The sequence below is a fragment of the Ahaetulla prasina genome, chromosome 4, assembly GCF_028640845.1.
Source record: "Ahaetulla prasina isolate Xishuangbanna chromosome 4, ASM2864084v1, whole genome shotgun sequence".
Taxonomy (NCBI): domain Eukaryota; kingdom Metazoa; phylum Chordata; class Lepidosauria; order Squamata; family Colubridae; genus Ahaetulla; species Ahaetulla prasina.
In genome coordinates, this window is record NC_080542.1 from 149,515,876 (window position 1) to 149,527,785 (window position 11,910).

Sequence of the window (11,910 nt, forward strand, 5' to 3'; positions counted from 1 at the left end):
CAACAGCCGCCGCAAGGCTTTTATGTTTCCTTCGTTTGGGCGGTGTCGGCCAACCCCGGTGACGCCCTTCGGAGTGGTGATTGGCAGGCGGCCGCGTCCAATCGCTGCAGCCGACCTGCCAAAACGGTTGCTCTGCATCTCCAGGGCGGGAGGAGGGAAGCGTTAGGGGAGCCCCTTTGCGCATGTGCGAGGTGCAGTCTTTCTACAGAACACAGAATAACAAAATTGGAAGGGACTTTAGGAGGTCACCTAGTCCAGCCCCCTTTCTCGAGCAAGGAGCAGCTTCTTTGCTGCACCGCCTCAGATGCCCCCCTCCCTTTTCGCTACCTTGTGGACCAGGAAAGCTTGCATACATCCCACTCCCTCAATCTATGGGGAGACTAGATGACCTCCAAGGCCCCTTCCAACTCTTCTGATTCTTGCTGGAGCTCAGGGTGAAAAACCAAAGGTGGCTTCTAGTGTTAGACCCCTTCCTTTTGGGGGGTGGGGTCTTCTTAGCAGACCTCCCCCCATGGTTCTAGCCCCCCCCTTTTTTTAAATTTGCATTTATATCCCACCCTTCTCCGAAGGCTCAGGGCGGCTTACATTATGTTAGCAATAGTCTTCATTCTATTTGTATATTTATATACAAAGTCAACTTTTATTGCCCCCAACAATCTGGGTCCTCATTTTACCTACCTTATAAAGGATGGAAGGCTGAGTCAACCTTGAGCCTGGTGGGACTAGAACCTGCAGTAATTGCAAGCAGCTGCTGTTAATAACAGACTGTCTTAGCAGCCTGAGCCACAGAGGCCCATATATTTGTTACTGGTTCCTCCCAAAAGTCCTCCCAACCCCACCTGATCCGCTTAAGGACAGCCACAATTCACTTAACAGCGGCAAAAGAGGGGCACAATTTTGGGTCATCGAGCAATTTGGGGTTCAGTTGTCGTAAGTCAAAAGACAGCCTGTATGATCCTGTTTGCTGGGGTGGTCAAGTGAATCCCAGGCAGTCCTTGACTTATGACGGCCCGCTTAGGTACATTGCTTCTCACTTAACAACTGATATGGCATGCCTGGGGTCACATGATCAAAATTCGGATGCTTGGGCACGGACTTGTAGTTATGACGGTCGCAGCATCTGGGGCCCTGCAATCCCCTTCGGCGATCTGACCAGCAAAGTCAATGGGGAAGCCGGATTCGCTTAAGGACAGTGTGACTCATTTAACAACTGCAATGAATCACTTAAGGAATGTGGCAAGAAAGGTTCCCGTATCTCGAAAGACAAACTGTCCTCAACGGCCACAACTGGACTCCCAATTTCCCTCGCAAGGCAAGACAGTTGCTAAATGAACTACCCCGTTTTGCAACCGTCATTAAGCGAATCCGTGCTGTTGCGCTAACTCACACAATTAAGCTACTCAAATTGTTCAGGGTCTGCGTCAAAACAAATCTGCACTGACCCGCCAGAGGCGCCGAATGGAAGCCGGGAGTAATGCCTGAGCCTTGCAACAGAGCCAGCAGGCCTCCAGATGACAAAATCAGAGTTGGAAGGGACCTCGGAAGTCATCTAGTCCAGCCCACTGCTTGAGCAAGAGACCCTATAACATTTCAGAAAAACAGAAACGTCCTGGAAGGGACCTTGGAGGTCATCTAGTCCAACCCCCTGCTCAAGCAGGAAACCCTTACAGAATGACAGCCAGAAGGGACCCTGGAGGTCATCTAGTCTGACCCGCTGTCAGCATTGCACTCAAAGGGGGGGGGGTTTAACCCCCTGCTATCCCCTGCATGGATTCCCCCTCCCCGGAGGGTGAAGAGGGGTCTCTTCCTGAGATCTGTGACTTTCCTCCACCACGTGGAGAGCAGCACATCCTGTGGGAGGGGTGGCCTGAGAGGCCCCAACCCGGCGCCTGCTGCATCAGGGGTGGTGGGTGGCTTGGGGAAGGGTCCTCTTTTTATCAGACCCTGGGTAGAATTGATGTGGAGGCCCCTCTGCTGCTAGTGGATGGGGTTTGGCGGGGCAAGGCAGTAGGGTGGATGCTTATGAAAGCGGAGGGGGGGAAGGATGGGAGACCCAGACCCACCCCCCAATTTTGGGGAGAGGGAGGGGACTCTTCCCCAAAAGGGGGCGAAAGCAGCCCCCCATTCCAGGACAAAACCTCCCCCGAGCTTCCAGCTGCAGGAGCAGCGTGCTTTGCAATCTCACCCAGAACCCAGAAGACCCCTCCCCTCCCCTCCCCTCTTCCAGCTCACAGGGAAAAGACAACCCCCCCCTCCACGACACAGTTCAGGTCTCTTGCACCCAGGCGCAGTTGGCGGGCGAGGCTCATGGGGGGTGTAGTCCTCTTCTGCCAAAGAAGTGGTGGGGGCGGGGGGCGGGTAGAAGAGGCTTTCAAGAAGAAATGTCAGAAATGGCGCAGGAGGGTCTCCTGCTTCAGCGGGGTAGTTGGACTAGATGACCTGCAAAGCCCCTTCCAACTCGGTTAATCTGGAATGGTGCAGGAGCAGAGGGCTGGACTAGAAGGCCTCCCGGACCCCTTCCAGCTCTATTCTGCTCGATCGATTGATTGAAGAAGGAAAGGGGAGGAACCTGCGGAACTGGAAGCCACGCGGCATGGGGAGGGGGAGGGCGGGGCGGGGAGAAGGGGGCGGGGATTTTTACCCCCCTCCCCTTGGAAGATCGCCCCGCCCCACCGGTCCACCCGCTCGGCTTCGGCGGCCAGCGTGGGGAGGGTGGAAGGCGGCTGATCGCAGGAAGCGGCGGCGGCGGCGGGGAGGTCAATCGAGTGGCGGGGGCTGCAGGTCCCGGTTGGGGGAGGAGATCGAGGGGCTTCTGCTCTTCCCCCTTTCTTCCTCCTCCTCCTCCTCCTCCTCCTCCTTGCAAGGCAGAGCCGCGATGCACAGCCGCAAGTCCCGCGTGGGTCGGCCCGCTCCCGAAACGGAGCCCGAAACGGGTCCAGGTAAGTGGAGAGGGGTGGGGGGAGTGGGGGTTTGCGGAGTGGGTGGGGGGGGTCCCACGCCGTCCTTCCGGCCTGGCTGGCACGTGGTCCGGCCCCTTGCAAAAAGAAAAAAAAAAGGAAAAAAGAGGGGAGGGGGAGGGAGATCCTTCATCTTTGCAAGGAGTCTCTTGGGGATGGGGGGATGGGATGGGGTGGGGGCTTTGCAACGAGTGGGGGAGGGAGGGGTGACCTTGGGGGAAGAGGAGGAAGAAGAAGAAGAAGAGGAAGGGGAGTCGACTAGATAGGCAAGGTTTGGGGCTGGGGTCTCAAGATCTTGCCCATCCATCCATCTATCCACCTTGTCAATCGATCAAGCAATCTTGCAAAAAAAAAAGAAAAAGAAAAAAGAAAGATTTCAGGCCCCCCCCCGCCTTTTTTCTGCCCTCCCCCACCCCTTGCAGAGGCCAGGTAAAAGAGAGAGAGAGACAGAAGGCGCTTGGCATGCTGGGGTTTGTAGTCCTGCCCCGGAAGCCCCCAGCGAGCCAGGTGAGAGGGGGAAGGCTGACGTCATCGGAATCCCCGGGCAGAGAGACAGAAAGAGCGAAAAAACCGGTCCGGGCAGCTTCGCGCACGTTGCGCCTTCTCGACTTCAATGCAATCTCGGGGGGTCTGGTGGCAAGCTCTCTAGGGGTGGGTCCCGAGGCCGGATCCTGCTGGGGAGGGGGGGCTCCCCATAGGCAAAGGGGTGGCTGACCCCCGGGGGTGACACCCCCCCCGCACCCCCTCCCTCTCCCACCAGACCTTCCAAAACAATTGCAAACCAAGTGAGGTGCACACCAATTGAGAAGCTGCCAATCTGCCCCCCCCTCCCCTTGCTTGGCTGGTGGTTGGTCCCAGGATTCGCTTTTGATCTGGAAAACGGGAGGGGGCATGGGGGCTATGTGATCCAGGAGAATGGTGCTATATTTTTCCCCAAGTTGAAATTCTTTGGGTGGCTGGGTGATCTAGAAAATGGGTGCCAGGTTCTTTCCCAAAGGGCGATTCTTCTGTGTGGGAACCAGGAAACATGCCACATTCTTCCCTGAATTGGGATCCTTTAAGGGTCTGGGTGATCCAGGAGAGGGTTGCCATGTTCTTCCCCCAATTGGGATCTTTTAGGGGCCTGTGTGCCAGATTCTTTCCCAAATTGGGATTCTTTGGGCAGCTGTGCGATCCAGGAGATCACTGTGATGTTCTTCTCCTGTGGGATCCAGAAAATGGTTGCCAGGTTCTTCCCCAAATTGGGATCTTTTGGCTTTTCCTTGCAGACATTTTGTGACCCAACTACGTTACATCATCAGTGGCAGGAGGAGGAAGGACTGTGCGTCCTTGGTGCTCTCTGAGCTTGGTTGTTTTCGTGCAGACGTCTCATGACCCAGCTAGGTTAGGTCATCAGTGCTGGAAGAGGGGAGGAGGAGGAGGACTGAGGGGGGAGGAAGAGGAGGAGAGGGAGGAAGAGGAAAAGGGGAGGAGGAGAACTGTGGGGTCCTTGGGGCTCTCTGAGCTTGAGTGTTTTCTTCCAGACGTCTCATGACTCAACTAGGGAACATTATCAGTGTTAGAAGGAAGGAAGTGGGCTTTGTGAAGAAGGATGAAAGTTGTGGGGTCCTTGGCGCTCTCTGAGCTGGGTGGTTTTCTTGCAGACAACCCAACCTCATCAGGACTAGAAGAGTGTGAGGATTGTGGAGAAGAGGAAGAGAAGGATGGCTGAGGGGGTCCTGGGTCCCCTCTGAGGGGGCTGCTTTTCTTGGAGACGTTTCATGACCCAACTGGGTAATATCGACTCCCTGCTAGCACTGATCCTGTTACTTGCTTAGGCCATGAAACGTCTGCGAGAAAAACCACCCGACTCGGAGGCCGCCAAAGGCCAGGCCCAAAATCTCACGTGCCCTTCAGGCTCTAAGCCCCTGCCAGGCACAGAGTCCCCCACCCCCCTCCTCTCCTCGGTTTTGTTCGGTTCTTTTTCTACTCTTATTTTTTATATTCTATATTTTATATTCTATTTTAAATTCTATATTCTATTCTATTTTACATTCTATTCTGTATTCTATTCTGTGTCAGTTTTGGAAGCCATACTAGGCCGAAGGCTTCCACACCTGCCACTTTCCCACACACTTTCCCATGTGTGGGAAAATAGGAGGGGGGGGGGTAGTAGAAAGGGGCCATTAGACATAATAACATTCTTCCTGCCGGTCAAGGTCAGGCCGAGCCTGCATCTGGAGAAGGAGGGGTGGGAGTGATGCCTCGAGATGGGACGTGATCCGGCATGTGATCGGCAGAGGAGTCAAAGGGGGGGGGGGCTGGTCTGGGGTTTTGTACTACTGAGGAAAAGCCCGGATCTCCAGATTCGAACTTTATCCAGATGTGCCAGCTTACCTATGCTAGTAAAAGAACTTTGAAAGATGTTTGCCGAAGGGCTTTTCTGGAACGCTGACATTCTGTTCTATTCTGTACCCTATTTTACATTCTATTTTATGTTCTGTTCTGTTTTATTCTGTACTCTATTTTATATTCTATTTAATTCTATTTTATATTCTATTCTATTCTGTACTCTATTTTACGTTCTATTTTATATTCTATTCTATTCTGTTCTGTCCTTATTCAGTCCTTGACTTACAACTGTTCAAAGTTATAACAGTGGCACTGAAAAAAGTGACTGGACCATTTTTCATACTTAGACTGTTGCAGCCATCCCCATGGTCACATGATCAAAATACAGTTGACAGCTGACTCATATTTGGCAACTGACTCGTATTTATGACGGTTGCAGTGTCCCTGAGTCGCTGAGATATGGGAGAGATTAGCAGACAGAACATAGGAATGAATGGATAGAGAGAGAGAAAATAGAAAGACAAATAGTGATAGATAGATAGGTAGATAGATAGATAGATTGATTGATATGATGGATATGATTGATTGATTGATTGATTGATTGATTGATTGATAGATATGATAGATAGATAGATAGATAGATAGATAGATAGATAGATAGATTGATTGATATGATGGATATGATGGATATGATTGATTGATTGATTGATAGATAGATATGATAGATAGATAGATATGATAGATAGATAGATAGATAGATAGATAGGTAGATAGATAGATAGATAGATTGATTGATATGATGGATATGATTGATTGATTGATTGATTGATAGATAGATATGATAGATAGATAGATAGATAGATAGATAGATAGATAGATAGATAGATAGATGATATACCATATACTGTGGAATATAAAATGCTCCAGAGTATAAGACACACCTTAGTTTTTGGGGAGGAAAATAAAATAAAAATTATGCCTCTGCCTACCAGCATCCATTGGTATTCATCTGGCTAGCGTCCTATCAGTGTGTGAGAGAGCTGAGATCTGTTTGGAAACTGAAACAGTATTTGCTGTGTGAGCAATAAGGAAGAAGACAGCAGGGAGCCTTGTATTTAGTACCACATTGCTTTTGGTATTGTATATTCACGCGTTATATTATATATAACATTATATTATATATAAAGAGAAGTTATTGAATCCTGCAAAATCAATTACTTGTGTGTGCTCTCTGGATGTGATTGCTGCTGCAAACTCTGACAGGCCTTGCAACAAACAGCGAACAGCCAGGTCAGCTGCAGCACATTATATTGCAGCCTGATCCAGCACCAGCAGCTGATCGGCAGCTGGATCCGCCTCCTAGAACACCCCCAATCAGCTGTTCTAGGCTGCAGGGATCGCCACAGACCATGGCCCACTCCGTGCCTCGTGCTTTTGGCTGCATTCGGTGTATAAGACGCACCCAAATTTTCACCCTTTTTTGGCGGGGGGGGAGAGTGTGTCTTAGAAAAATATGATAGATAGATGATAGATAGATGGACATATAGACAGATGATAAATTATATAGGTAGGTAAGAAGGTTGATTGATACGATAGATTAGATAGATAGATAGATAGATAGATAGATAGATAGATAGATAGATAGATAGATAGATAGATAGATAGATAGATAGATAGATAGATGATATAGGTAGATAGTAGATGGATATGTAGACAGATTAGGTAGGTAGGGCGAGATAATCAAATTAAAATGAGTAAGAATTAAATAGAGACGAATAGCAATTTGAACCTGGTCCCACCATAGTGCACAACTCTCCAACTTTGGCAGCTTTAAGACTTGGGGACTTCAACTCTCAGAATTCCCAGCTCGCAAAGCTTGATGTTCAAGTCCCCAAGTCTCAAAAGCTGCCAAGTGGGATACCCCGACTTTAAGAGATTATTATCGTGTATAGTTGTTTTATGGTGATTTAATTTTTCGCAAGCCACCTTGACACAGGCAGCAAATGAACAAATTGGCATACATTGGGGTCGTGATGCTTCTCTTGCCAACCTCCCCTTGAAGCTATCTTATCTGTTTTCTCTGCAGAAAAGGGGGTCCCCATGGACGGGGCAGACCAAGAAACGGTGGCAGGGCGGACGCGCCAAAGTTCCCCTCCAGGGGAGAAGCCATTCCCTTTCCCGGCCTGGGAGGAGAGCTCGGGGGATGAGAACGGGCTGGTCATTCACAGCCAGGTGGAGGAAGAGGAGCATAAATGTGCCATGTGCGGTGAGAGCTTCAGTCAGCCGCTGGGCCTGCTGCGCCACCAGAAGCAGCAGCACGCTGGTGAACGGGCCTTCGTGTGTCCTGAGTGCGGCCGGGGCTTCAGCCTCAAACACAACCTCATCATCCACCAGCGGATCCACACCGGTGAGAAGCCCTTCGGCTGCAGCGTCTGCGGGAAACGCTTCAGCCTCAAGCAGAACCTGCTCACCCACCAACGGGTGCATGGCGGCCCGGCCCGCCGCCCTTTCGCCTGCCCCGTCTGTGGGAAGAACTTCCGGGAAGAACGGCTGCTCACTGCTCACCAAAAGAGAGACTGCGAGCAGCAGGAGCAGCAGCAGGAGCAGGACAGCCCAGGAGGCCAAGCGGTGCGCGTTGACGAGGAGGGCGAGGAAGATTTCACACGGCGCCGGCTGAGGATCAAACATCAAGAGAAGCCCCCCCAAACCCGAGCCGCCTTTGCCCGTCGGGGTTCCGGGGAACCCTTGGGAGGCCGAAGCAGCCTTGCTGGCTCCCCGAGGACCCGGCAAACCAAGGAGGAGACCCCCAAAGGCCCGAAGCCGAGGCTCCGCAGGGGGGACGCCCCCTTCCAGTGCCTGACCTGCGGGAAGAACTTTTCGCAGAAAAGCCACCTGGCCGCCCATCGCCGGAGTCACCGGGAGCAGGAGACCCTCAGCTGAGGACAGGCCGAGAGGGTGTCCTGTAGGGGCTGAGCGTTCAGAGCCGTGGTGGGCAGCGGGCTTGAGAAAGGACCAAGAGCAGGTGGCCAAGGAGAAAGTACAGCCCCTTCCCCATCCCAGATCTGGTCGCTTGAGGAACATACTGGAAAAAACTTGTTTACGTCCTCCATCAAGTCCCTTCCCACATATCGGGACCTCGAACTGACAATAAACGACAAGACACAGGGTGCTTTCCATATTTCTGCATTTTTGTACTTCTTTTTTCTTTTTTTGAGTCATTAATCTCCCTCCAGATCCTGGATCAAGTCCCACATCCCCCCTTCTCCACATTTTGCATTCCGTTTTTGTCCCTTTCTGATGGAAAACCGGCTCATGTCTCCCAATTCCGCAGAACGCTAACCGTAGCAGAATCGCACCGCCCGCCTGCAGGGTCAGAGCTGTACCAAAGAGCCCAGGACCCAGGGAGAGCAGGCTCGGGATAGACGTTGGATCAGCCGGCTCCGAGTTTGCAACGGTGAGCCTCCCTGGAAGTTGTTCCCTGTGGATTTGAACCCAAGACATGCGCCATGAACAAAGGGAACAGTGTGTCTCGCTGGAAGCTCTTCCCTGTGAATTTTAACCCAAGGCATGCGGCATGACGTGCTGGGGACCATAGAAATACTTCAGGTGACATCGTGGAATTAGCTGGAACATGCCGGCATTTTTGGGTACCTCGATCTTGTGAGAATCCACTGAGGAATGGAGGAACCCACCGGAGATCCGCGCCCAACGGAAAAGTTCCTGAGTGCCCATACTCGGAGCAGCAGTAGTGGACCATCACTGACGTGGATCCAGCAAAGAGGCCTCTCGGAAGATTGGCATCCATGAAGACGGTGGAGAAGCGGGGAGGGAAACTCCCAACTCGGAGGGGCTGTGTTCCCAAAGACGCCCCCCCTTCCCCTGTGAGTTCTGCCTCTGGAGAAGACCCCTCCCCAGTCTGCCTCCCTTTGCTGTCCAGCCGGGCTTCAGCTCTTGCTGCCATGCCTCGGGGCTCCCCGCTGCTCCCTGGGTTTTGCTGTTCCTGTTGACTGTTACCATGTTTGGCCTGTTTCGGAGGCTTTCAAGCACTCCTGGGTGAGCTGGATCTGTTGAACTATGGCGGAGTCACTGCATCTTGGATTTCTGACCCGGGGCACCACTAACACACACACACCCTGGTCCCTGCTGCTTGTGCCATCCAAGCATGGGCGAAGCGGACATGCCAAGGCGGTGTCGCGTCCTGGCATCCAAAGGGGTGGTGGTGGTTGTTGAGCAACGGGACACCCAGTGGGAAGAAGGTGGCTGCCTTGCCAAGGAGTCTGCCTGGGTGTGTGGCTGCGATATCCGAAGGTCTCCTAGCAGTGGGGTGAAAAAGGGGGCTCTAGGAGTGGGGTGGGGCTGTGTGCTCTTTCTCCTTCTCTTTCTCTTTTCCTTTCTTCCCTCTCTTTTTCCCGTTTTGTTTCTTTTTCTTCCTTCACTCATTCTCTCTCTCTCTCTCTTCTTTTGCTTCCTTCATTCCCTCCTTTCTTCTCTCTTTCCTTCCTTCCTTCCTTTCTCTTTCCCTCTCTTGGTTTCTTTTTCTTTCTACTTTTACTCTTTTCCTTCCTGCCCTCCCTTCTTCATCCCTTTTTCTTTTTTCTGTTTTCCTTCCTCCCTTCCCACATTGCTCCCTCTCCCTCTTTTCCTTTCTTCCCATCTTCTTTCCTCTCCCCCTCCATCCTCTTCCTCCCCCTTTTCCTCCCCTCCCTTTCCCTCCCTCTCTTCTTCCTTCGTTCCACTCTCCCTCCTCATTTTTTCTCCCTCCCTCCCTCATGCACACACAGCCTCCCACAACATTCCTGTCGTAGCCCTGCAGAATTTCTGCACCAAACTGCCAAGGAATACGGATTTCCCCACTGATTTTTCCCAGAGGGAATGTAAGGCTTTGGGCCTGGGATGTGAGGTCATCCACCCCAGACTTTTTTTTTGGCTCTTTGGAGTCGTTCCAGCGGCTGCTTCAAAGAGGGCCTGGGGCCAAACGATATCAGGTTCCCCCTTGCTGTGTCGCCCTCCCCCACAAACCTGAATTTTGGCCTGTCAATCCTGGCTGCGGGACCATAACGATGGCCCGTAAATGACCACCCCTAGTATAAATTGTGGCACCGCAGAATCCAGGTCCCTCCATCCATCCCTGGCCCCAGATGTGGGGGTTCCCATGTCATGCTGTCCTTCACCCTCGTCCCCGGCTTATCCAGGAACCCCATCCATTCCTGCAGTGGGAGAGCAGCAACATCTCTCTCTGGGGCCACTCAAAGTCAGCCTATCTAGAAATGGAATAAGATAAGATAAATAAAAAACCCCTCCCACTTGGGGGGGGCATGCCCCATTCCTAAGGCTGTCAGTACAGGGGCCAAACCACTAGAGATCAACCCTGTTAAATTTGGTGCGGCCGTTTCTCTCTTGGCGTATTTGTGAGGACCGAGCCTGCCATCTCCATCTCTCTACTGGCTGGGGGGGGGGCAAGAGGAAGCAACCCCCCCATGCCTCCAGTGACCTCCGACCTTCCAGCCATTTGGCTGGTGAGAGAAGGCGGCTAGCCTCTGGGTTAGCGGGACAGGGGCCGAGAAGGGTCTTTTCTCTTAGTTTGGGGGCAGCTGTCACTGGGTGTCCTATTGGGGGGAACCCTGTCCTTGCCTTGCCAAATTTGGGGTGAGGGATATATGCAAAATTCTGCAGTTTTTGTCAGGAGGGACTCAATCCCCACACCCCAAGAAATCTTGCGATAGCGATGAGCAGTACATGCGGCCACATCTAGAGAGCAGCATTCTCTCTGAGTTGTCACATCTGTGGGGCTGCTGTCTCGGTGGAGGGGGGCGCAAGTCGTATCCAGGAGTAGTCTCCTGCCCCCACCAAAGGGACCCCCCCCAGAAGATGCCACTGGGACCAGTTCAACAGGCAGTTGGGGACTGTTGTGGTCCTTAGTATGTTATCCGTTCGCTTCTACCATCAGAAAGGAAAATTTCATGGCAAGTTAAAGGATATTTTTTTGTGTGTGGGGGGGGGCGTGTTTTATTTCCTGTTCAACTCTACCGAGGCCTTGCCCACCCACCTCCCGCTCTCCCACTCCTCCCAGGACATCCCCTCCTGGAAACCTTCGCACAGCCTCTCGCTGCACCAACGGCAGACTCCTGGACGGTTCAGCTGTGCCCCCTCCCTCTTTTCACAGGGATGGCAAAGTACCAGGGTAGGGAGCGTCTGGCCTGGCTTGGGGATATGGCGGGGTCCCCTCCACGGGGCGCAGGCTGCAAATGGTTGTGCTTGGGTAACGATGCACCTTAATTCTTCCTCCTCCTCCCAGTGGCTGGAGCCTCTTTCTCTGTTGAATAAAATGTTTGCCTTCCATTCGTTGCCTTGGTGCTTTTTGGTGGATCGGCCTTTCACCCACACCCACCCTTCACCCTTCAGATCCAGCCAAGAGGGGAAAAGGTCCCCTTCCCCACTTCTTTCAATTTCAGAACCTGTTCTGATCCAGCCTTAGCAGAAGCAAGAAACAGACTCCTTGTCACGAAAAAACTCTCTTTATTTACCTCTGGTGAATTAATGGCGTTCACCCACCGAAAAGTCCAGGCAAGAGTCCTGCAAGGAGTTAACAGAAGTACAGACCTTATCAGACCTTATTGTGATA

General features: G+C 52.2%; 1 protein-coding gene across 1 annotated transcript; it reads left to right on the forward strand.

Annotated features, from left to right (window-relative positions):
- The first annotated feature begins 2,674 nt into the window (after positions 1-2,674).
- Positions 2,675-8,651, forward strand: LOC131196531 (zinc finger protein 300). Its single transcript, XM_058179381.1, has 2 exons — positions 2,675-2,939; positions 7,375-8,651. Exons 1-2 carry the CDS (start codon positions 2,876-2,878, stop codon positions 8,226-8,228), a joined length of 918 nt encoding a protein of 305 aa, XP_058035364.1. The 5' UTR covers positions 2,675-2,875; the 3' UTR covers positions 8,229-8,651.
- The last annotated feature ends 3,259 nt before the right edge of the window (positions 8,652-11,910 follow it).

Excerpts from the sequence above, each read along its gene's own strand:
- LOC131196531 (XM_058179381.1), top strand. The coding sequence starts at position 2,876 with ATGCACAGCCGCAAGTCCCGCGTGGGTCGGCCCGCTCCCGAAACGGAG. Across the intron at positions 2,940-7,374 it reads GGAGCCCGAAACGGGTCCAG|AAAAGGGGGTCCCCATGGAC; the intron begins GTAAGTGGAGAG and ends TTTTCTCTGCAG.